The sequence below is a fragment of the Phodopus roborovskii genome, unplaced genomic scaffold, assembly GCF_943737965.1.
Source record: "Phodopus roborovskii unplaced genomic scaffold, PHOROB, whole genome shotgun sequence".
Taxonomy (NCBI): domain Eukaryota; kingdom Metazoa; phylum Chordata; class Mammalia; order Rodentia; family Cricetidae; genus Phodopus; species Phodopus roborovskii.
In genome coordinates, this window is record NW_026126469.1 from 22,927,071 (window position 1) to 22,953,330 (window position 26,260).

Below are 26,260 nucleotides of genomic sequence, written 5' to 3' on the forward strand. Positions count from 1 at the left end.
GATGTCTAGGGGCTTCTCTTGTCTCAGTGGTTAAAGACCTACCCCAGATCTCAGCAGATACTAACACACCCATAAATCTGCATTTCCTCTTTCCCCCAAATTTTAGAGACCTAAGGGCTTGGAAAGACAAACCACAAACTTGTGTGATGAGACCTCTCTTGCTCAAACCTAGTTAACACCAGGAAACCGATGTAGAAATTGCTGGAGTCAGAATTTTGTGGTTGTACTACAAAGGGAGGGAAATGGGTTCCTGTTCTCTCTTGGCAGTGAGACGAGTAAGGTGGCCTCCTGGAAGAATGAGTGACCATATGGACTTGGCCGGACTGGTTGGACCTTTGCTAGGCAGTGTTCCCTTGAGACTGACTGAAAAAGATACCCAGCCACCTCCCAATAGATTTAGTGTGGGAACAGAGCCATGAATTGGGGCTGTGGGTGAATCGGAACAGAGAGAAGACGACATAAAAGCAGCATCATGATACAAAGGAGGCAACACTCATTGGAAGGTAACAGGTCAATGCAGTTAGCTTGCTATATGTAAAGGTAACTCGGAGAGTTGTGGGGATGGGAGGCTACCCCTTAGCAATGCTCACTTAATCCATACCGATTAAGTGCTTGCTTTGTACCTGGGCACTGCACTAGTGTCTGTCTGGAAAAGGGAGACAAAGCAAACAGATGCTAACACAATGTGTTAGGGGTCATGGCAAGTCGAGTACTGAGAACAGCTAACAGCAGCATCTACCAAGCTTGCACAACTTGGGGACTGCAGGAATCCCATGTCAAAGGAATGGCAGATTAAAGTGGACTTAGTGGCACACACTACTACTTGAAAGGATTAAAAGGATTTGGCCTTGTTGAAGGAAGTGTGTCTCTGGGGTGGAATATGCTTTGAGGTTTCAAAAGCCCATGCCAGGCCCAGGATTTCTCTTCTTGCTGCCTGTAGATGCAGACCTCTTCTTGATGATCAATCCAACATCATGGCTTCCTGCCATGATAATGAAACTGTAATCGAGACCCCAATTAAATGCTGCCCTTTATAAGAGTTGCTGTGATCATGGTGGTGTCCCTTCATAGCAATAGGACACTAATTAGGACAGCGATGCTCTTAGGATTCCCCACTGTGCTCCTCTGTTCTCAGGCCTTATAACTTGCCACTGCAAGCAAGCTGAGAAGTCCCAGGGAGTTAACAGCATCCCTAGAGATGGGCCTTAACCAATCAGGTGAAAGTCAGTAGACACACTTAAAACTGGCCTGGCTTTTCACCAGGTCAATGCTGAAGACTGTCTTGGGCAGAGGCCCAGATAAAATGCACCTCAAATGGCCATGGGGATTCCTGCTCATTCATACACCCTGTGTGGCTCCCTTCCCTCCTTTCCTGATCTCACTTCCCTGTTCTACTTCCTGGAATTGCCTCCCAAATAAACTCCTTGCACTTAAACCTTTGTGCAAGTCAGCTTGGGGTAGGTGGGGCCCAATCAAGGAAAACTCAGACAAAGCATCGGGAACAATTCCATGATAAAAATGGAGACTCAAATACAAGGTGTTCCTGGAACAGGAAGAGCTGATGCCAACAACTGAAAAAAAAAAAAAAAAAAGATTCCCAAACACAGACATGAACACAGGGAGAGCGGGGAAGTGTGGGAACACAAGGGAATGTGGGAAGGGCAAAGCTAAAGGCGCCCAAGGAACTTGTCATTTCAAAACTCTTTTGAGCATGACATTAGGATTCTTGACCCCGGAAAAAGTTGAGGAGAATCACAACTATAGAGAAAGGAACCAACAGAAAAAAAAAAAAAAAAAAAAAACCAAAACCTAAAACAAATAAACAAAAAAACCCACCCTCTCCCTAGGGGCCAAATACAGTGTCTTCTTTTAGGGGCCAAATACAGTGTCTTCTTTTGACCCAAGAGAATACAAAGCTCGTGCTGCCTCTTCCAGCCGCTGTCTGTACTCCAGCTTCTCGTAGTTAGAAGGATTTACTCCTTTAAAACCGTGCAGAACTCCCCACCAGCAGCCAGCGATGGTCGCTGTGGAATCACTGTCTCCACCGTGGAAAAAGGCTCTGTGTGCGAGTTCCTTCCAGGAATCCCCTGCAGCAAGGAGGGCGTCGTAGGCAATCATGGGGGCATCGTGTCCACTACTGCCACCCCAGCCAGAGTAACTCAGGGAGATGTAGAGCTGATCCCGCTCCTTCACACCAAATGGCTCCGGGAAGACAGGGGCTGACTTGCCATCTAAAATTCCTCGAAGTTCCAGGTACTTTTCCCATTCTTTCTCGAAGAAGGACCTGTAGAGGGAAAATTAATTAAAAAACAAAAGCAAAAAAAAAAAAAAAAAAAAAAAAAAAAACCCTAATGTCAAAAGCTGTATGAAAAAGTGCCAGGTAGACATGTAAATAGAAAAAACCCACAATGACTTCAACTCTTCATACTAGTGTCATAAACTCATAGGGGAAAAAAAAAATTAAATTAACTTTACAAGCCATTCATACATTTTTTACTAACCACCTCCAGAAACCAGATATGGACACAGTTGCTCAATAAGGTGTCAGGCTATAGGACAAGAAATAAATATTTGTCTGTCTGTGTCCAGAGCAACATCTCATTCTCTTGTCTGGGACATCACCACCATGGGCAACTTCAGTAAGAGCATCTGACTGAGCCTTTTTCTTCTAAGAAAAATAATATGAAGTAAGTTATCAAAAGGGGAAGAAGTGGCCTTGTCACTTAGCTCCTGGAGAAACCTGTATCTTGGGCATTCTAACCGAGGGTTCTGAAGTATTGCTTCAAAGCAATACTGGAAAAGCAAGTCTCGGGGAAAGAGGAAGTAACCAAGAAAAGTGCATCTCTGCATAGGCCGGTCATAAAATTTATAAAAAGCTGACATCCAAAATAACACTTAGGAGATGCCTACTGGTGCCTAGGCATCCACTTGGCTGCATCAGACAACCAAGATGGGAAGGAACTTGGAATCTTTAGCAGATGCTGTGTGTGTGTGGGGGGGGGGGGGGGGGTTGTGAGTACTGTGATGGCAGCTATGATCTCTGAACCCCAGATGCATGTATGGTGCATGTACATACACGGACACTCACCAGTGTTGAAGATTTTCCTTCACGAAGTAGTCTGACTGAATAATGTAATTCTTGGCTTCTGGTAGCACCTCCATCAGCCCTTTTCCCCACTGATGTGGTGGCTTGCCACTCACAGCATATGCTGTGAAAAGAGCTGACGCAAGGCTTCCAAGATAGCCTGTGGGGTGGTGGTGGGTCATCCGGCCACTCTCAATGCTCACTTGGATCAGCGTGTCCAGCTGGCTGGGGTGAGGGAACCTCAGCCCAATGCACATGGCTCGCATAGCGGCCCCGCAGCCACCCTCTCGGGTGTTGAAGGGAATCCTCCAGCCATCGGCCCTGTTGGGCTCCAGCCGCATGGCATTCTGCATACAAGCACCACCTATGGTGAGTCAGGTAGAGGGAAAGGGTCAGAGTCACCAAAACAAAGGACCTGGTGAGAATAAAGAACTAAACAGATTCCCAAGTTTCTCTGAAACCAAAGGAAAGCCATGAACATATGATGGGGATGAACCCCCAGCCCAACTGATGGCCTTCTTTATACATAACCCTAAGTGTGACATTATGAATTAACAAAGCAGCATATTCATAGAGTAAGCCTCAGGACCTCCCCAGTTATTAGAGAACTCACAGTATCTCAAAAGGTAGCTATACTATATTTGCTTTTATTTATTTTTTAAAGAAAGGCTTTCTTCATAAACCAGGCTTACCTGGAACTCTCTATGTATCCTAAGTTGAACATAAACTCATAGTAATTCCCCTGTTTTTGCCTCCCAAGTGCTAGGAACACAGGTGTGCACTACTACCATGTATTATTGTTTTTGGGGTTTTTTTGTTTGTTTGTTTTTGTTTTATGAATAAGATCAGACTCAAAACTTAGGGAACTTAAGATCACAGAACCAGCTAGTCAGTGACCATCAAGTGAGTATAATAAGAGACTATTGGGGTTCCTATTGGGCCCCTGACTATCAGAAGACAAAGTTCCAGAAGAAACACTGGGCTTAGATGGGAACAACAGACTATGCTGTCCCCTATATGACAGAGGTAGGAGGAGGCTTGCCCATTGACCTTTTGTAGTGGAGAGCAGTGTTACAGGAGCCAAGAAATGGCAGCAGCATGCTCTGGAATGCAGTATCACTGTTCCCTTATTGGGCAGTTGATATCAATATCCATGGCTGACACAGATAGGCAAATAAAAGCATGTGTCAAACTGAGTGAGTAGCAGATGCTAAGAAAAGATGAGCAGAGATGGACTTTTAAATCTGGTCCTTAGGATTAGGAGGTGTCATGAATTTGATGGTGAGGAATTCTTCAATCAGGAGTTATGGTGGAATTGTGTTCATATGTTGAAGTCCAAGTACATATGCTGAAACCATAATGCCCAGTGCTTAATTTGGGGATAGGATCTTTCAAACATGTTTAATCTGAAGAACCATTAGGGTGAAGCTAATCTAATCTAAATGTAACAGGAAACATATAGACACACGGGCACAGTGATGCAATACACAAAGACCACATGAGGACCAGAGACAATACCCACAGGCAAGCTAAGAAGAGCAGCTCCAGAACAAACCAAACTTAATGCTGTGTGGCTTAGGCTTCTGGTAGCCAGAATCACGTAATGTCTGGTTTTTGTTGTTTTGTTTTCCGAGACAAGATTTTCCTATATAACAATCCTGGCTGTTCTTGAACTCTCTATAGACCAGGCTGGCCTCAAAATCACAGAGATCCACCTGCCTCTGCCTCCCAAGTGCCAAGATCAAATGAAATGTCTATTTTTTAAGTTCCTCAGTCTGTAACATTTGGTGATGACAGTTCCCTTACAGACTCTTACAGGAAGAGAGGTTGATCAGGGAAAAGGTGACCTAAACCTGGTGGTCCCTAGGGAGCCACACAGAGTTCCCAAAGTGGGTGAGAGCCACTGTGAGCAGAGTTAGAACCAAAAGGAGTCTCCATTTTTTTTTTTTTTTTAAATTGGAAAAACAGAAAGGTTTCTTTGTAATTGCTCATACAGAACAAATTGTTCTAAGAGAAGGAAAATAACAGATGATGTCTACTTCTATTACTTGGGTGGAATTATGAACATAATTTTGTATATGCTTCCAGATCTCTCTCAGTGGAGATAAGCAATTGTTCTCTGTGTATGTGGTGTTGGCACACATGTCCATGTGCAGGCAGAGGCCACACGAGGTTACTCAGTGTCCTACCTCTTTCTACCACCCTTGGTGCAGGGTCTAGAGCTAGGCCAGCAAGCTCCACTGATCCTCCCATGTCTGTCTCCTTTTGCACAGGGTTACACATGTGATTCTTTGTGTGGGTGCTGGGGATTTGAACTCAGATCCTCGTGCTTGCACAGCTAGTGTCCTTTCCTGCTAAGCCATATCTCCAGCACTTCCCCCACCACCCCAACACTCCTAACCTCCCTGCTTCTGCCTCCCAAGTGCTGGGGTTACAGGTATGCACCTCCACACCTGGCATACTTTTATACTTCAGCCAAGTTACTTTCATAAAACATTGTTCTGAAACTTATTTGGTTTTCATGGATAAAACTTTACCATATCAGTAACTATTCGTCTGCAGAATTTACAAAACTCTGAATGTGCCACCATAAATAAGCGATAAGAATTCAAATCTGCACTACTGTTTCATTGATCTTTAAACGCCCCACAACTTTTCTCTCCTTTTGAGTCTCTGAAACAGAATCTCACTATGGAGCCTAGGCTAATTTTGAAATCAAAGCCCTTCTGAGTGTGGATGATAGGCTCATTACCACTCCCCAGTCCCCATCAATCTTCTCAGTACCTTGTATGGGCCTATCTCTGTCCTCAGGAGCCTCCTCCCAGCTGCACTCACCTGGCGCCCGGCCATCCATGTCTCCCATGCAGTCCCGGTAATGTTTAGCTAACAAGGAATACAGCTGAGTCAAGTTCAGGGGTTTGCCTGCTTCCAGGAGCGCCTCTGCTGTAGCCAGGTGCATCACCGTGTCATCGCTGACTCTCCACTGCTCCACATCTATGGCTTCCAAGTCACCCATCCGGGCCAACTGTTGGTGTATCTTCTCCCCATCCCGAAGGAACTCCCATTTCCCATTGAAGTACCCCAAGGCATCTCCAGCCGCGCTCAGCACCATGGCAGCCACATACCTCTCAATCAGATCCCCACCCATGCTGAGCTTGCCACAGGTGGTCTTGGGGGATAACTGAGACACCTGCAGAAGAACAGAGGAGGATTAATCAGAGAAAAGCAAGCAAACAAACAAACAAAAAAAATCTGTATTTTACTCAGCATTCTGCCTGTGGGCACTGTATAAGTAGATCCCATTTAATTGTCATAACTGTTCCATTAGAGATTTGCTACTAGGTGCATCTTGAGCATGGAGTAAATCAAGCATTGTGGAGACAATGCAGTTTCGTAAATATTAAGAGAACTGAATCAGGCTCCAGAGCTAACAGCACTAACACAGAACTGGCTCCCGAGCTGTGTCTCTGTGTCTTGGACTCTCGGGTAGTGGTGTGTCCATTCAGTCCCACAAGCCAACCCAGGCCTGTGGTTTTCTCCTTTAGGTGACACACTGTTTGGAAGTGCATCTCTCCTTCATGTAGACAGTAACACTTATTACAGCTAAGTGTTCACAGACGAGCAAACTGCAGCTTACAACCAAAGCATGCAGACCCAGTCTTCTAGTTCCCTGCCAGAATGCTTCTGGCCTTAACCTGGGACAACTTCTTGATGGCTCATGTAAAATGATAATAATTGGGGAAAAAAAAAAAAAAAAAAAACAGCAACAACCTCCCAGATGTGTTATGAGGAATGAATGAATGAGTTCCCATAAAGTGCTTAGTGAGCACAACTTTGGGATTATTATTCATCAACAACCAGTTCTAGAATGAAGCTAGAATACTTTGCCCATACCCTTTACCAGCAACATTTAAATTTTTAAAAAATTATTTTTTTATGTGCTCTGGCTTTTTATCTGCATATGTGTCTGTGTGAGCATGTTGGATCCCCTACAACTGGACTTATAGGCATTGTGAGCTGCCATGTGGGTGCTGGGAATTGAACCTGAGTCCTCTGGAAGAGCAGCCAGTGCTCTTAACTACTGAGCCATCTCTCCAGCTCCTGTTTGTCTTCTATATGATAAAAGTTTTATAGTAGCAGATCACAAATCATAGTCCCACCAGAAATTAAATCCTTGCTAACGCACCAGCTTCCTTGTGCATGCATTTAAGACCCTTCTCTCTGCCAGTTCCCCATTGCACCGATCCCCTGTGACACTCAGGTTCAAAGTGTTCTAATGTCTGCCCACTCTATCCATCTACCCCATGTACAGGGCAAATAATCTTAGGCACAAAAGGACTAGCTCAGCCCTGCCCTCAGCTCATGCTCTTCCACACCCCACTGCCCTTCTCCTCCCCCACCCCACCCCCCACTTACCTAAATGCTATTTTAGGGTTAGTTCAAGTCCAGGCACTTCCACAGTCCCCCATAGAGTCACACTGCTCAGGACTAGGCTGCAGGCCGGCAAAGACCTGGAGAAGCGGTAAGGGATAAAGACAGACCGAGCATTGGAATAGCCAGCTCTAAATCACTGTATTTTCTCATGTATAAATAAAGCCTAGGAACCAGAACTCTGTACTCCCTGGAATTGGTTGTGTAACTATAATAAACAGGCATTCACTCTGGAATGGTTTCCCATCTCTGGGGGAGGAGGATGTGCACTGTAAATGTTCTCCGAGATACTGTCTTGGCCCAGGTTTTCGAAGCCCAAGCTTTGTTGACCTCTGAGAACTGAAGATTAACACCCACATCTTTCCCTCCCAATGCTCAAATGTTCTTTTTCTGCAGCTGTCTATGGCTCTACCCCAGTGTGTGGAAAGCCCAGCATCTTTTCTCTTTGAAATTCCTTTTCACCCTGGGACATGCATCCATAGTGCCCCATCCTTGCCTTGAGAAGTCATTACTCCTTAACCCACTCTAAGCTTCTACAGATCCCATAACAATCAAATTACACAATCAAAACTGAAGTCCGCTTCCACACTAGCCTGTGTTTTCCTGATCTGGGTGTTAAGAGGAATAGGAAAAGAAGAAGGGGGATGGGGAGGCGGTGGCAACGCACTATAGGAAGTCTTTGAGGGCCTAGCTCCACTCTGGAGGTGAGAGTCCGGGGCTGAGCGGGTACCAGGTCAGCAAGAGAGTGGTCCAGGATGTCTGGTTGTACCTGCTGGGACGGGGTCCGGGGAGCCCCTGCGGCCCGAATTGGAGGTGGGGAAGCAGGAGCTGGAGCCTCGTTGTCCGGTGTGCGAGCCCGGGGGCGAACAGGGGCGGAGCCAGGAGCGGGGCTCCGGGGTTGGAGAGTGGCGGACGCAGAGCGGCTTCCGGTGGGGCCGCGCCTATTCCACCATCAGCACCGGGCGGAAGGAGTGGCTGTCACCGAGCCCAGACCCCGGGGAAGCGCGGGCGGAAGGGGCGACCTGGTAACCTATCCGCGCGGCGTGTCTGCCGATGGGGGCGGAGCCAGCCGAGCATGCGCCCCATCGGGTTCTGCCCGATCTGTGAGCCGGCCTGGCAGTGCTGGTACTGGTGGCGCGGACGGTGAGGGCTCGTCCGTTGTAGCTCCAGTCTGTTCGGCCGGGGCTCTGCATGCTCTTCACGCAAGTGATTCTAACGGAAACTGAGTTTCTGGCCCCTAAATTAAGACCCTTCGCCAAAGGTAGCGAAGGACGCGGTGAGCCAAGTGGTCCGGTGCCAAGTATAAGCATGCGCCCCTGGCCACCCTCCCCAGTACCCTCGACCCAGCCCAGATTTGTCCCCGAGACCCAAAATTTTGGCTCAGGTCGAGCGCCTGAGCATCATGGCCGGCTTAAACACGAATATCTGCTTCAGTACAACGACCCTAAACGCATATTGTAGATCCTGCCTTGATTCGTTGGACCCAAGCAAGATCAAAAGCCGTTTATCCTAATTTCAGACCCACTTCCAGGAATTCACTTTTACGAGCTGTGCTGGGGATTGGGCCTATCTTCTGACACGTTTTCAAAACACGCAGACTTATCTAGGAAGGAAAATCAGATCGAATAGTTAACCTCTCCTATTAACTTTGGCACTGATGGCTCTGCTCTTGCATAAGTAAATCTACCGTTAACCTAAAAAATACTAAAGGAGACGTTCGCGTGGAGTTGGAGGACATTTTTAATAAGTCAAGTTTGTGGATGATGAATATCTGTCAATAAAGCAGTGAGTGGGGGCTCCTTGGAAGAGCAAGCATCAAATTGTAAATTACAAGTGCCCCTCTGAGGGAGAACAGGGAGTTTTCTGAGAAGAGACAGAGATGAAAAAAATTTAAATTTTGGTGGTTTTGTTTTGTTTTTTGAGACAGGGTTTCACTATAGCCCGGGCTGGTCTCAAACTCGTAATAATCTTCCTGTCTCTACCTTTAGAATGATGGAATTTCCGTTTTGCAACACCACACCTGCCTTACATCTTTTAGAATATTTTTCTATATTTAATGAGATTCAAGAAAAAAAATAGAAGCTACATGCTACCACTCTGGTTATATATATATATATATACTTGCAGTCTTTATGGGATGCACATGCTTTTAAAACAGTAACGGGGTCCTTTTGTAAATAGAATTTTATATCCTTTCTTTAAAAACTGGCTTTGTCATCTATCTATGAACAGGACTCCGGTTGTTCACATACATTAATGCTTTCTGGCTAAGTGTCCTTCTAGTTGGATACAGTAAGAGTATGAGGGCCCCCGGTGCCCTGTTGCTCTCCCACCGCTCCACAATTAAAACTGTTTTAAGAGAACAGATTCACTGAAGATAGAAAACACAAAGTTTTGACACTACCTTGGCCTGAATAGGCCTGTTTGTACAGAGACAGATAAAGGTTTAGAAAATCTGTACTAACAGGAAGTAGTTAATATGCAAAGTCGGGTTGGGCTCTCTAGCAGAGATAACAGCAAAGCTGCAGCAGGTAGGGTCAAAAGACAACAAAGCACAGGCTAGGACCCTGTGAAAATTCACCAAAATAAAGTAAGATGGGGAAGTATGGAAACAGGAAAGCTGGGGAGCAAAGACAAGGAAACCCAAAAGCGGCTGCTTTTCAGTCGAGAAGACTGAAACTATCTGGACAGCTCATCTCATGACATTTATGACACCCAGTTAGTTGTTGGAATCACTCTCCAGATGGGAAAATATTTTAAAGCTGTGATTAACCTTTATATGGTCAAACACTGAGTAGAGTAGATTATCCTCCAAACTGTGGGCCGGCCTAATTGAATCAGTTAAAGATCTTAAGAGGAAGGACTCCCCTCCCATCCCAAAAAGGATTCTGCTTACTGACTGCCTTAGGACTGTTGGCTCCTTCTCAGAGCCTCCAGGCTGGTAGCTTTACCCTGCAGACTTTGAGCTCACCAAACCTTATAATGTAGAAACCTAGGGTAGCCCTGGCTGGCCTAGAACTCACTGTGTAGACCAAGTTGGCCTCAGACTCACAGAGATCTACCTGCTTCTGCCTCCCAAGTGCTGTGGTTGATAAATACAATTCTTAAAGTGGGTATCTTCCCCACCCACTTTGTGTCCCTCCCTCCGGGTGTGTGTGTGTGTGTGTGTTTGTGTGTGTGTGTTCTGGTTCCTTGACTAATACAGTATCTAAATGTGCCAAACTTTGCCAAGTAAAGAGGTCAGATAATAACCAGACTCATAGAAGATGTGTCTAGTGGACTGGAATAGCATTAGGCTGCAAGGAACATGATGAAGACCGTTTGAGGTTCAGGTTGGTAAATGTAAGACAGAAACATTTTTGGGTCAATCATTATACTCAGAGAAGGTATATGGAGAAAATTGGGCCTGAGCTGATATTTGAATACTATTAGGTAAGCAAATAAAATCACTACAAGCACAGAAAGAAACACACACACACCATACACGCAGTTGCTTGAATGCAGGGAAATCCATTTAAAATGAAAAGGATAAAACCAGATGGGCACCATAACAACCCTGTAATCATGGGAATTTGGGAAGCTGAGCCAGGAGGATCTTGAGTTTGAGGCAAGGCTGGGCTGTGCCTCAGAATAGAAAGAAATATAAACTAAAAACAAAGTCACGAGTTTAATTAGCACTTCTTCCCTTAAGGATGCACGGCTGCAGGGCCTAGAGTTAAGTTGAACCAGGCCCTGAGTTGTGAGACTATATATAACATTAGTCTTCTTCTTCATTTCCTTGCTTACCAAGACATTCTAAACATAGTCTAAATATGTAAGACTGCAAATCCTAAAACACGACTTGAGGAAGACTAGAAGAACAGCTCACCGAGGAAAGCAGGCTCTCTGGACACCATCCCTGGGGAACCCTTAAGTGTTTGTTTTGTTTTGGTCTGTTTTGGTTTGGTTTTTTTGGCTTTTTTTTTTTAATTATTATTTTGTTTTGTTTTGGGGGAGAAATTGCAAGGGCAGAAGGCAGATGCAAGGGGACAGGGAGATAATTAAGATCTGGATATATAATATGAAATCCACAAAGAATAAAAAGTTAAAAAATACATCAGATATGGTGGTACATATCTTTAATTCCAATTCCAGCACTCTGGAGACAGAGACAGACAGATATCTGTGAGGCCAGCCTGGTCTAAATAGCAAATTCCAGGGCAGCCTGGCTGCAGGATCTAAAATGAAAATTGAAAAATAATAGAACAGAATACAGTCAGATGTGGTGGCTTGTGGCTGTAATCCCAGCATTTGAAATCTAAAGCCGACAGGACAGAAGAACAGTACCAGCTACACTGCAAAGCAACCCTGGAGCACCGAAGGAGGCTCTGCCTCAAAAGCCATGGCAAAAAAACAGAATGCATGTGTCCCTAAGGGTGGTTTAAGTCATCAGATGTTAGCTCCATGGCAGTGTTTGTTCAACATATCCCAACGAGGAAACCGAGGCACAGGAGAGTTCTTGAGAGTTTGGACAGCCCAGTTACACAAAAAGAACCAGGCCTGGAGCCCAGGGTCCAGTTACACAAAAAGAACCAGGCCTGCAGCCCAGAGTTAGCCTTTCCAGTCCCCACGCTGCCACTTAGGGAAAAAAAAAAAAAAAAAAAAAAAAAAACATTCGAAATGGCTTTGCAGCTAAACACTGACCGTTGTTAAAATAGTCTATGTTAACCCTGGTAAGCTGAAGCATCCCCTTTGTGACCATGTAAAAGTAGTATTTAAAGAAAACCATTATATATATATTTTTAAAACAAAACTTAGATATGCACCATCATTTTAAGAGACTGACAGCAATGTCAGAGAGTAAACAGGCTGGGAGGCTTGGTGGCAACCACACTTGATGAAATAGTGTCTGAATGTTAGGGAAAGCTTCACCCTTCCAAGCAGAACAGAAAGACCACTGAGGGGGAAGTCCTTGTTACTGCCCCGGCTGCCTCCCCGGCTGCAGGGCTTCCCAGCCTTTGGTAGAGACTTGAAATTTTTCTCTGGTGAGTTCCAGCAAGTGGCCTCTACTGCTGCCTTCTTTCTTTTGCTGGATTTCCCACAGGAAGGGAAGTATGCCTGACTCCCCAAACCCATTTCCCGAACTTTCAAAGGACTTCCATGCTCCAGCCACAGTCCCAGCCACTAGGGGACTTCACTGGCTGCTGGGCTCTCAGTAGATGAAAATGCAGCCTTCAGGGGGAAACAAAAATAAAAGCCATACTAGAAGAATGGGTGCTTCGTCAGAGCGAGTTTTCTTCCATGCCCCCTGTGCCCAGCTGCCTTCACTGAGCAGCCTGGACTAACCACGGCCAGTCCACTCCCATTGCTGTTTCTGGAAGACTCCGGGACACACGCAGTGAAGAAATTCTAGCAGGAGACATTTAGTTGTCCCATCTTTCCAATCTGCTCCTCCACCCTTGGAGGTGTTGGTTCCTCGCTGCTGGATCACACTGCATCCAAAACTGCTCTATGAAGGGAACTCCTGGAGCTTAGGGTGGAGTACCACCTTAAGAGAACTAACAGGTGAGGAGCCACTCACCTAATCCCCAAAAGAGATAAGGCAGAGGCCCTGGAGAGGTACCGTCTGAGGATCTTCAACAGAATGAACCCCACCTTCCTGCAGAGCCTTCCTGTGGGCAAAATCCATTCCCACACTCAAACTGGCTACACCTATCCTCACTAGCTATGCTTAAAATATTGTGCTAGGACAGCAGACAAAAAGGACATTCTGTGTAATTATATTGATACTGTTCTAAATGTGCAAACAACTTAACAGAAGAAGATGGAGAGGCAGGAACGGGGAAGGAGGAGCAATTTCAGAACCCATGGAGATGCTAGGGGTGATGTACAGGTGCTCACTATCTCCATTGGTGATGGCTTGTGTGTGAATCCAACTGTATATTTTAAATATTTTTAGCTTTTTACTGTGTGGGTTGCTGCTATTGTTTGGTGTTTTTTGTTTTGTTTTTCAAGACAAAGTTTCTCTGTGTAGCCTTGGCTGTCCCAGAACTCACTCTGTAGATCAGCTAGCCTCAAACTCAGAGATCCTCCTGCTTCTGCCTCCCAAGTGCTGGGATTAAAAGCATGTGCTTTTAGTTTTAGTGATATGTCAACAAAGTTATTAAAAGTAAATAATCATGTACATAAATTTTAAAATCATGCCCTCCCTAGAAAGAATTAGTGCAAGGGAAATTCCAGTTTTTATTTAAGTCATGAAATTTCTCTTTAGTTTTATGAACAGAATTAAGTTTCCCTTTCTAGCAAAATCTGGAAACCATGGCCTTTTGTTCAAGATCATATTTATAATATTATGTTGATATTATGTTGTGAATACAAAATAAAAGGCAACTGTCTGGTTCACTTTTCAGGAAAAATCCACAAGAAGAGAAAAGGAAAGGAAAAGGTAATGGGAGGGGGGAGAGTGGGTACTTGTTTCATTTTAGGAAGGGGCAAACAGCCAGCTTGAGCTAAATACCCTAAGTCTTTAACAGGTTCTGCATTCTCCAGCCTTCTAAACTCACAGTCACTGTAACTACACTGTCCTGTCCCCCAAACACACCTTCTCTGACTTTTCCTACTGCCTGATTATTGCCTCCTTACTCCTCTTCTCAGAGAAAATGAAATCAGAGAGTGTGTGCAACTGGGTTCCTTCCGGCAGAGAATGCAGTGTTGCAACCAGAAGTGACTCTTAGTGTCTGGATCCTGCAGCCAGGGACCCGTCAGGTTCTAGGACCAGCAAGAGGTCCCAGCAAGAAGCCTCCACACCACTAAGATTCAGATTGGGTGAGATGTGTTCTTTTTTAGGGGAAAGGCCCAAATCCTCTCACCATAGGTAAATTTTTAGAAAGAATATACAAAGAAGTAAAAAATCTGGAATTTGGTTTTCTTAAAATTACCAGGGCTATAGGAAAAGGATGCTCACAGGCATACCTCGCCCTCAGTTGGAGGACCCTGCCCTTGTCCTCCTGCCATACAGGGTACCAGCAAGAACAATGCTTGGGAGGTGGACTTTTGGGTCCCATCAGTCTGCCAGTACTTGCCATAGCCTGGGCCTGACAGTGTAAGGGCAGTTTTGACATGGCAAATCTCTATTTCCCCCTCCTCCTTTTGTATGATCTCCATCGCTTCCTTTCCTAGGAAGGCCGGTAGATCTCAGACCCCTGTCATACTTCTTAATCAGTCTTTTAGTCAGACTACAATGCCTTCAGTAACACTGAAAAAGAGGATAGATAGCAACTGCAATTGTGATTTTTTTTTTTTTGGGGGGGGTCAGGAAAAAAAACTTGTTTCTTAGCAACATTAAGTCAGTATTTTAGACATGTAGCTACACCCATGCACCATACTATCATTTTCTTCCCCCCCCCCTATAAACTTCCCCTACTTTAGAAGGAAAACTGTGTGCCTCTAACATACTCTGATTCCTGCTGTCTTATTCTGGGTTCTTTGTGAAGCAATGCTAGAGACAAGGGCCTTAGTGAAAACTAAGAAACTTGAATGGTTAGAGAGTCAAGAGAGAGATGAGATCCATTACAAAAAGACTTGCCAAATTGATGCCTAGTAAAGGCAGTGGTTACTCCATCCCCCAGGACCTTCTGGGAGCCCTGTAAGGTCTTTAAGAATTTCCTCCTGGGAGACAAAGGGGGAGGCCCCTACAGACACAGACTTCCCCACAATTAAGGTTCTGCATGCTGGAGTACAGAACTTCCAAGGGTATTCCATGTCAAGGCAACAGGGGAGGTCTAGGTAGCTCCAAAGCCAACTCTGAAATTGTAGGCTTAGTCGAGGATCTGCTTGGGTCTACTTGTGCAAAGAGATTCACTGTCCAGCATCGCTGACTGCTACTCCCAAATTCCATACACAGGGTCCCAGCGTGTGAAACTGGCTTCAGATAGCAGTCCAGGGGAAGACAGGAGCCTTCTTCACTCCATCCCTTGATGCTTTCTTTCACTGTGCTCACGGAGCTACACTAGCTGTGGTGAGTGGAGCACACCATCCAATGTGACTGCAGGGAGCACACTCTTTGAGGATGGGCAATATGCAAATGCAGTTAGGATGATCTAGTAAACAGAAAACACCCCCCCCCCTAAAAAATTGCCTCCTACACATGATCCAGACAGCCTGTTACCACAGCAGTCTCTACCACCAGTAGGGAAAGAATAACTAACTGAATGTGAGACAAGAACTTGAGATCAGTGCAGAAGCAGTCAGGATAGCTCACACACCATTGTCCGGGCAGAGTTAGTGGCTGCCCCTTGCTCTTCTTCTTCCTAGATACCCCAAACTCTCACCAAGGTTAATTCACACACCCCTATCCACCCCCCATGGTGAGGGCTGCCTTCTGGGGTGACTTACCCAAGTCATACTCTCAAAAAGCAAGGGAGCTTCCTCAAGGCTTTGGTAAAGGGAAGTTGGAAAGGGGAAATTCCGCCTCCCTACTGTGTTAGTCATAAAGACAAGACGGCAAGAACAGCTCATAAGTGGCCCCATCATTTGATTTTTACGACAAAAGAAAAAGGAATATTCTTCAGCTAGTAAGTAAATGCATTTACTATTTATCACACTGTGGGATACCTTGGTAGAACAATTTAACACCAACCTGAGCTTTCTTTTCTTTTGTTTTCTTTTTTCCTTTAAGACAGGGTCGCCTATAAATCCTAGGCAGGCCTCAAACTTGCTAAGTAACCTAGAATGATCTGGAACTTCTGATCCTCCTGCCTCTGCCTCCCCAGTGTCCCCATACTGTTTAAATAACTCTGGGAATTGACCTCAAGGCTTCCTGCAAGTTAGGCAGGCATTCTATCCCAATTTCACCACTTTTAAAACAAACATACAATTGTGGCTTGCCCTCAGAGGAGTTCCCAGTGGTCTAGTCTCACGGCTGTGGCATTCCAACATTGTTGGAAAAACACCACAACAACTCTTTTGTGTTCCTAGAATATAGCAAATATTTCTATAGACTGAGCTTGAGTTTTTTGTTGTTGTTGTTGTTTTGTTTGTTTTTAATCAATAAAAAGCTAATGGGAAAGTCTCTTCAAGTTTACTGGTTAGAGTGTGGCTAGGGAGACGGTCTTGTATGGTTCAGGGATAGCTCCAAAAGAGGAGATCCACACATCCAGCCAGTTACAGGAGTGACATCATTAATTTTCATTTCTCAATTTTGATACATTTACTGAAAAAGGAAAAAAGCCATAAACAAGCCTCTTCACATTGTATGGCATCATCTAAATGCAGTGTTCCAAGTGTGTCTTTTCTTTCCTCCCTTTTTACAGGTAGACACCTCAGTTGGTTGAAGTCCCTGTGTTTAAAATCTGAGGTTCTTTCCGAGCATTGGTGGTGCACACCTTTAATCCCAGCACTCGGGAGGCAGAGGCAAGTAGATCTCTGTGAATTCGAGGCCAGCATGGTCCACAAGTTTCAGGACAGGCTCCAAAGCTACACAGAGAAACCCTGTCTCGAAAGACCAAAAAAAAAAAAAAAAAAAGAGAAAGAAAGAAAAGAAAAGATCTGAGGTTCTCAATTTCCTGTTAAAAGATCAAGAAATCATGTCCTATGTCCTATCTAAAGCACTGCCTTGGACAGTGCCTTTGTCAATCACTCTGTGTGTATGTTTGTTGGCGGGGAGGGGGTGATTAAGCATTCTTGGATTGGCTGATACTGAAGGTTCTCTCTGTTTGCTTTTTGCTGTTATTTGTGAAATAGGAGTCTGGTGTGTTCTAATAATGTTAGCCACATCCCCAAGCATAGAAAGAACCCTGTCACCCAGCTGCAGCTGGTTCTCGGAACAGGCCTAGACAAGTCACCTCCTCTAGAGTACCCACCACCTTTGAGTTCCCCTCAAGGCCACACCCCGATTTAGAGGCCACTCAGATTAAGAACTCTCACTCATCTTAGATGGGAGAGTCTTTAGTTCACAGCAAGCAACTGGACGACTCTTACTAGTTTCTTTTTCAGGTTGTGAAACACAACCTTCAGAGATCAAGAACTCTGCCCATCTCAGAGGAGCAATAGAGTAATCTTCAGTGTCTGCTTGGTGTGTACCATCCAGGCTTCTCTCCTGCTCTGTTTCCCTGGTTTCGTGAGCCTTGGAGGTGCTCAGGCTCCCTTTGGCTCTACATTCCTGGCTTTCACCATCTATCCAAAGCATCTGAAGCTATGGGTTGCCAGCTGAGGCAGGATCCACCACGACCCGGGTGTCCCCATCTCAGACTTGTTCATCTCATTGTGCTGCTGGTTGGTCTTTTTCGAATATCTTCAGGTAAGGAAGGATCTTTCAGGAACTTGACTGAAGCTGGACCGGGTTTTGAGGAAGATGACCATGTTCTCTGAGCTGTGTCCCTCGGCTCACTTAGTGGCTGTCCCTTCTCCTCACTCTGTGAACCGGAGGAGGAGGAACCCTTCAGGGTGTTCCCTAGAATACTTTAAAGCTAAGAAAGCTCTGCTTCAAAGAGGGTAAAAGGACATGTAGGGTCACACAACAAGTTAGAAACCAAGTTAAGTCAAGAACTTCAACTTTACCAGAGAGGTGGGGACAGAATTATTTTAACAATACATAAAGCCAGCAAGCAGCTTACAGCTGTGGCCTCTCCATCTATATTAGATGTTCACTTACATCTTGTTATATACCAACAGCATTGGACTGGGATTCTGGTTTCTAAATTATGTATGGATGGCACAACTCAATTAGTGTGGTTTACGTCTAAAACCCAGCAATGATCTTTTCCTTTTGGGGTATGCTGGGTAGTTGAGAAATGTGATCTTTTTAATGTGAAATCTTTCTCTTAATAGTTCTTCTTAAGCTTTGCTTTCTTTCAACGTGTCAACACTGACAGCCAACAGCTAAGATTTAGCGCAAGAATATTTTTAAGGTGTTTCTGACGGACTGTGTTCTTCATGTGTTTTTCAAAGAGTATTTTGTTTTCCAGGTGATTCTGTGTCTGTGTCAGTTGTCTAAAGGGAGCTGGACTTCAGGCACTAACAAGAAGGGAAGGGTAGCTGGGCAGTGGGGGCACACACCTTTAATCCCAGCACTCGGGAGGCAGAGCCAGGAGGATCTCTGTGAGTTTGAGACCAGCCTGGTCTACAGAGTGAGTGCCAGGACAGCCAGAGATACTCAGAGAAACCCTGCCCCCCCAAAAAAGGAAAAAAACAACCCCTCCCCCCAAAAAAAGAAAGGGTGGGAACTGAGGGGGTCACTGTTTACTTGGGAACTGCCATCTACTATATCCTTCCTTCTTTCCTTCCTTCCCTCCTTTCTTCCATCCTTTCTTCCATCCTTCCATCCTTTTTTCCTTCCTTTCAAGGGGTATCTGACCCATGTGACTTTTTTAAGGTCAGGAAACAAAAGATCTGCTTTCTAAGGAGTAGCATGTGTAAACTGGTTTCTCACAAACAAGGAGGAAGTTAGAGTGCCACCCGGCAATGCAGAAGCTGAACTCTCAGAGGCCCTGGTGTAAAGTCATTCACTTAAAATCCTGCACACGATAGCTAAGAGGGTAGGAGACAAGGAGAGGGGAGGGAAGAGGATGCAGGGTGCACAGGCCACCTGCCACAGTAGTAGCAGTTTTACACTCTGTCTGCAGAACTCAGAGAACATTCATACATCAAGTTGTATATATAGTCAGAAATCCAACAATTACACAGTTATAATCTTTTTCTAGAAGTTAGGGGAGCACTCCCAAACTCACGTCTTCTGGAAAACTACATGCACCTGGAAGTGGAGAGGGAGGGTTGGTAGAAAACTCTTAAACCAACGCTTGACATTTGCCCCAGAAAAAGAGTCAGAAACAAAGCATAGCCGATACATTTTTAGCCATTAGGAAAGCACCATGCACTTAACAAACACTGGTCCATGAACATCTTATTCTGAGCCCAGAAGCAGCTGGGCCTGCAACTTGTGCCCTCAAACAAGTTTGCATACGAAAGTCCTGGAACTAACCTCACAAGAATATGAAAAGTAGGAGGTCCTGATTACCAAAGCCCAGGCTCTGAGAAAGGAGGGTACAGGATTTCTGGATGAGTAGACCTGATGGAGGCAGATGGCAATAGAGGATTCTGGGCAGGGTACCAAGATGGCAAACACCAGCACAGCTGTCACCCTCTCGAATTTTTTTTTTAAAGCAGTCTCATGTAGCCTAGGCTGTCCTCTAACTCATTAGGTAATGAAGGATGACTTTGAACTCTTCATCCTCCCGCCTTACCCAGTTTATGTGACATTAGAGATCGATCAAACAGGGGTTATTCCAGGCAAGCACTTTCCCAATTGAGCTATGCTATAGCTGTCTAGCTCATTCTTTTTAAACATTTAATTCAACAAACACCAAGTAGTTTCTGGGTACAAGACATGTTAATTGGTTCTGGGAACAAATTGTGAGCTCTTTTCATTCATGGAATTTATAGTCACTGGAAGGAGAAGATGAACAATCTGATAATCATAGCATTAAATATGTGAATACCACAGAGATGAGAGCTTTGAAGAAAGGGAACCATTTTCACCTGCTGAGGACTTCTAGATAGGCAATGATGGCTAGAGCAGGACCAGAAGGGAGTCAAGCCTAGAGATTCCAGGTTACCATCAGGAACCTGAATGCTACTCAAACAGTACTGGGAGGGCATGAAAGGGTTTTATCTCAGCACTGTCCATACATTAATTGTGCATATAATCACCTGGGAGGTGTTAAAAGGCCCAGGGGATTTTTCAGAGAAGTGAAACTATTTTGCATAATACTATAATGATGTATCTATTAATCATAGACATTTCAAACCCATAGAAAGTACACCTCCTAGAGGGAATGCTAAACCCTCACTCTGGTGAGGATGACGTGTCAGTGTAGGTTCATGGATTATAAGGAATGTGTCACTATAGCATGGGATGTTGATGATAGACGAAGCTCAAAGGTGAGGACAGGACTGGTCTGTGGGAATCCACCCAATTCTGCTGGGAATTTAAAACTGCTCTGAGAAATAGTTTCAAGATATTTTATGTTTCAGTTTTTAGGGTCAGGATGTCACACTGTAGCCCAAACTGGCCTGGAATTCAGTGTTTAGCTTAGGCTTGCCTCAAAACCCCACCTCAGCCTCTAGAGTAGCAAGGATTACTTATGTGCAATACCTTGTCAGGCTTAACAACTTTAGTTTAAATGGGTCCAGACTGGGGCCTGAGAGTGCATTTCTAGTCAGCATCCAGATGATGTTATGGCTGGTGGATTGACTGACTATACAGCCCTATTTGAGAAGTAAGTCTGTATGTAAATGGCACTTAAAGAAAAACAGGAAGCCAGACATGTTAACACTGGTATCAGTAATCCCAGCTACTCTGGAGGTTGAGGCAGGGGGATCAAAAATGCAAGGCCTCAGGCAGACTGGTAGTGGCATATGCCTTTAATCCCAGCAGATCTCTGTGAGTTTGAGGCCAGCCTGGTCTACAGAGAAAGTTCCAGGACAACCAGAGCTGTTACACAGAGAAACCCTGTCTTGAAAAACAAAACAAAACAAAAACAAACAACAAAATTTAAGGCTTCCCTGGGCTATAAAGTGAATTCAAGTCTAGCATGGATAACTTAGTGAGACCCTGACTTAAAATAGAAATTGTGGACTGAAATAGAGCCTGGTGGGTAGAGTGCTTGCCCAGCATACATCAGGCTCTGAACTTCCTCTCTAGTAAGGTATAAACTGGGCACGGAACACGTCTGTGATATCAGCACTTTGTAGATATAGGCAGAAAGATGAGAAATTCAGAATCGCTCTCAAGGGCATAATGAGTTTGAGACTAGCCTGAACTACATGATACGACCCACTGATAGGGTGCTTGCCTGGCACATATGAGGCTCTGCATTCAATTCCTAGGACTGAAAAACACAAAAATTTTGAGTTGCTGAAGCATGAGGAATGGCTTGTAGAGTAGCCACAGTAATCATGCAAAGCCTAATAGGAGGCTATTTCTGGAGCCAAATGTATATGGTGATGTGATGTTTTGATGAAGAGAGAGGGGTCAGAGGGAAAAGGATGGACTGAGACATGTAAAATATGAAGCTGGTGAGGACTTGATGATCGCTGGGGTCAGAACGGTGTAAAGTGGAGTAGGATAATAGAGGATTGTTTGGGGGTCATGAATATGCCACACCTTCAATCCTGCCCTGGGTCAGGAAGACACACCCTGATGGCATGGTTCCCTCTCCCCTACTACGTTCTAGCCATCGGCACCCATGGCAAGTGAGCCTCTTTCACAAGAGAGAACCCAGCCACATCCTTTCCACCGTCATGTTCAGGCATGATCTCTTAAGGCAGAAACACATGACTGTATTCAAGAAACTGGTGGCTAGGAAGCAACGGTCAGAAAAGCATAGGTAGGCAGCGTTTCCTTCAGGGCCAAGATCCTTTAAGAATGGCTCAGCTCTGAAGACTAGGAAAAAGCTTCCTGCAGAAGCTGGATATGAATGCATTAGGAGCTCTGAGGTAGAGAAAATGCAAATATCCTCTATATGCCACAAGAAGCAATCCCCCCACCCCTCATATATATATATACCCTGCTGTCCGAACACAACTGGCCAGCACATCTCAGGAGTTATAACCTCTGTCATAGTTACCTTGATAACAGTAGTTCAAAACTCAGCATTCTAAGAATTTAGAATTTAAGAGAAAAACAAAAACAAAAAAACAAAGATCTGATTTCTACAGACTACAAGGGCTGTATCTAAACTGGAGGGAAAGTCAGGAGTAGGACTCAAATCTCCCAATGGCTAGTGTGCCGGCATACATCATCCCCCTTGTACCACTGGAACCCCACACAGGCCTAACATCAGACCTTTGGCATTCACTTAACGGAAAGCTTACAGGAAGTGCACCATAATATTGCTTCCGCAGAAAAGACTGCAGAGACATGGACAGTCTCCCATCTAACTGACCCCATCCCTGCTCAGCTTCCAAGATTTGGTGAGGTGGGGCGCGTTTGGTGTGATATGGCTGTAGACCTGAATATAGACATTAACATCTCCAAGTACTAGGATGATGGATCATATTTATGTCCCCCCCCCCTTTCATTCATTTCCAACTTAATGAGTTTTGTTTTGTTTTTTTCCTAGTCTGGGAAAATGCTTGTTTACCTAGCACACTTATGTAATGCAGACCACATCTTTTGAGGTGTTTTATTTTTCAGTGCTGAGGATCAAACCAAGGGTTCTGCCACCAAGCTAAACCCCCTCACTGGTGGACTTTAAGATGCTGTGCCCAGCTTGTTTCCTTTCTGTTAGGAAACCTGGTAACCCAGGACTAAGACCCTTGCCCAGGGGCTTGGCTGCCAAGGCAGCATCTCTATTTGCTCCTGTAGTTAGGTTCTAGAAAGGAACATCAGTCCTGTGTAGAGGGGAGTGTGTGTGCCACAGATCTCATGTGGAGACCAAAGGAAAACTGCAGGCTTTTGTTCTCTCCACCATGTGGGTCCAGGATGGAATTCACATAGGCAGGGTTAGCATCAAGTGCCTTTTTACACATGGGACCACCTCACTGACTTTTAATTTACTACTTTCATTTTATTATTTTCTTACTTTCATCCAAAACTTACCCTTTTCTGAAAAATATAAAAGTGTGTACATTGAAAGCACCTTTGGTTTAAGTTTGGGGGGCTTTTTTTTTAATTGAGATAAGGGCTCACTATGTAGCTTTGACTGACCTGGAACCCAATATGTAGACTAAGAACTATGTAGCCCCTAAGCTGCAAGCCGATCATAATACCAATAAATAAATAAATAAATAAATAAATACTTAAATTACCCAAAAGAATTTAAAATTGACCTTTTTGTCATTGTTGTTTGGTTTTGGTTTTTTGAGATAGGGTTCTCTGTAGCTTTGGAGACTGTCCTGGAACTTGAACTCACAGAGATCTGCCTGCCTCTGCCTCCTGAGTGCTGGAATTAAAAGCATACATTGCCACTGCCTGGCTTGAAACTGACCATTTTAAAGTGAAGTTTTCTGAGTTTTAGTGTCTCACACTGTTATAAAGCTCTAACTACCCTGTAGTTCAGAGTATTTTCATCACCTCATAATTAGACCCATTCAGCAGCTACCTTGGTCTCATCTCCTAGTAACCACTACTCTACTTGCCCTCTCGTGGACCATGGCTATGCTGGGCATTCCTTACTTGGAAGCACACATTCTGTGGTGTAGTGTGTCTGCCTTCTTTTCAGGATTCATCTGTGTGGTAGTTTGTACTGGAAAGGGGTTCATCTGTGTTGTAGTTTGTATTGGAAAGGGGTTCATCTGTGTTGTAGTTTGTATTAGAAAGGGGTTCATCTGTGTTGTAGTTTGTATTGGAAAGGTTTCATCTGTGTTGTAGTATGTATTGGGAAGGGTTCATCTGTGCTGTAGTATGTATTGGGAAGGGTTCATCTGTGTTGTAGAATGTTTTGCACATCATTTGTCTTCATGGCTAATAACGCATTGCTGTAGACTGGGTTCCTAAAGATGAGGTCTTTGTCCAAAACCAGTGATCGTACTTTGATTTCTCTTCAAATCATATCAACTTTTCATCTTTTACTAAAATCAGTGGTCTTTTATGTCTGTTGGCTCATAGCTTCCTCTCCCAGGGTGTTAGTGCCTGGGAATTGAAGTCAGTAAGGGAGGAAGATGGAAAAGCTGTCAGGAAAGGCCTTGGCTGAGGCTAACTGCTTAGTGTCTCCCGTTTGTCCCCAGAGGATCAGGGCACACAAGTTCATTAGAAATTATCTTAATTAGAGTTTCTATTGAGGTGAAACATCATGACCAAAGAGCAAGTTGGGGATGAAAGAGGACTATTTGACTTATACATCAGCATTGCTGTTCATCACTGAAGGAAGTCAGGACAGGAACTCAAAGAAGGCAGGATCCTGGAGGCAGGAGCTGATGCAGAGGGGAGATGCTTACTGGCTTGCTTCCCATGGCTTGCTCAGCCTACCTTCTTGTAGAACCCAGGACCAGCAGCCCAGAGATGCCATCACCCACCAAGGGCTATGCTCTCCCACACTGATCACTAAATGAGAAAATACCTTACAGCTGGATGTCATGCAAATATTTCCTCTACTGAGGCTCCTTCCTCTGATGACGCTATAGTTTGTGTCAAAATGACACACAAAACCACCCAGTACAGAAGTAAAGAGTTGCCTCCTGTTTCTACCCACTTCCTCTCATAGCCTCTGCTCTATCCAGCTGCTGATGACTAGAAAAGGCCTGATGTTCACCCCAAGCCAGCTGTGGGCCTTCAATTCAAATTACAGGACAGACGGTTTCTACAGTTCCATTTTGGGTGTGGCTCAACAAAGCAGAATGTAGTCTGTTGTCAGAAGAGCCCTACCAAAACGTGTCTTAGAACTGCTGAGATGACTCTGCATGTCAACCCTTGTTGTATAGGCCTAACGACCCAGGTTTAATCCCCATAGTCAACAGTAAAGGAGGAGAACTGATTTCTGAGATTTTTCCTCTGACCTCCACACCCATGGCATGTATCCATGCACTCACCCACACACATAAATAATAAATAAAATAAGATGTAAAATTCTGTGTTTGAAAATCACATGGTGTCATGGTTAACAAAGCATCTTTCTTCCATTCTCAGATCACTGTGGACATTATGTACTCTGGGGAAGATAGCACATTCAACCTGCAGTAGTGAACCTGAGGTCCAGGGAGACTTACCCACTTCTTCAATGCTATATTTCTAACTTGCGGTGCGGTCATCTAAGCCCCCAATACTTAGCTATGCATTTAGCAAGTGTCTACTTCATACCTTCTAGACTAGACCCCATTCTCAAGCAGATTTGGCTATGAAAAAAACAAGCAAAGTTTCACAGATGGACTCACATGTCACTTATCTATACAGGTGTATGTATATCCCACGTGTAACCTGTATCAGCTGAAGCAAGACTGAAACCAAAGCCACGTGTAGCGACATATATGTGTAATCACAGTATTCAGGCCAGATATAGCCAGATAAAGGACATGTAGGGATATACCTCATCTCAAAAACCAATCCAAAACATAACAAAAAACGTTGAAGACAAACATATCAGGATCAGAATGTAAGGAGTGGCTAGACCTATGACATTAGAAGGGACTGTCTAGGAAAAACACTGGAAGGATTTTCTGAGTAGGGAACACCAGCTCAGATTGATGTGAGCTCTGAACCATGTGGACCTCCTCAGGAAGACATAGTGAGAAGGGTTAAGAATGTTGTCCTGTTTGAACCCGAACTCTTGCTTTGTCTGAGGCATTGAAGTGTCAAGTGGCATACCCAACAAACTCAGAGATCCAATAAGGCTTCAGGAACCTGGGTCCCCTCCAGAGTTACCGACACAGACACAAGTCTTCCTAGACGTTTCTTCCATTTTCTCATTGCTCAGCACGAGAGTGGGAGCCTGGTTCCTGTGGGAATTTCCAGGCCGCACAGGAAAGTTTTGATTCCTCTTTTCAGTCTGGTTCTTCTTCAGCATTGGGGTATGATTGGGTGGGTTGGGGGATGCTCTGGCCGGAAAGGAGAGTAGCCCATTGATGAGGTACCATGGCTTTTAGAGAGACATCCATGCTTCTCTGCCTGTGACTGCACAAAAACTCCTCAGGAACTACCATTGAAATGAGACAGTTTTGCTTTTGGTTATGATTTCTCTCTTGTTTGTGTCATCAGGTGTCAAACCTGCTGGATACACCATACTCTGTATGCTGGGAACAAGCAGTTGTGGGCAGAGGACGTCCCATTATTTG

General features: G+C 44.7%; 2 protein-coding genes across 3 annotated transcripts in view; one reads left to right on the top strand and one right to left on the bottom strand.

The window, feature by feature from the left end:
• Positions 1 to 1,497: 1,497 nt before the first annotated feature.
• On the bottom strand, positions 1,498 to 8,385 carry Adprh (ADP-ribosylarginine hydrolase). Of its 2 annotated transcripts, none has more exons than XM_051191474.1 (5): positions 8,286 to 8,385; positions 7,502 to 7,596; positions 5,921 to 6,275; positions 3,089 to 3,449; positions 1,498 to 2,284 (listed from the first exon to the last, which is right to left on the bottom strand). In XM_051191474.1, the coding sequence occupies exons 3-5, from the start codon at positions 6,231 to 6,233 to the stop codon at positions 1,870 to 1,872; spliced, it is 1,089 nt and encodes a 362-aa protein (XP_051047431.1). In that variant the 5' UTR covers positions 6,234 to 6,275; positions 7,502 to 7,596; positions 8,286 to 8,385; the 3' UTR covers positions 1,498 to 1,869. The 2 variants fall into 2 exon arrangements, with proteins under 2 accessions (XP_051047431.1, XP_051047432.1); XM_051191475.1 differs by lacking the exon at positions 8,286 to 8,385 and adding an exon at positions 8,184 to 8,205.
• A 9,200-nt stretch (positions 8,386 to 17,585) lies between these two features.
• Positions 17,586 to 26,260, top strand: part of Cd80 (CD80 molecule) — a 32,005-nt gene continuing 23,330 nt past the window's right edge. Inside the window, exon 1 of the mRNA XM_051191482.1 lies at positions 17,586 to 17,792. Within this exon, the coding sequence (XP_051047439.1) occupies positions 17,690 to 17,792 (103 nt within the window). The 5' untranslated portion in view covers positions 17,586 to 17,689. The remainder of the gene's footprint in view (positions 17,793 to 26,260) is intronic.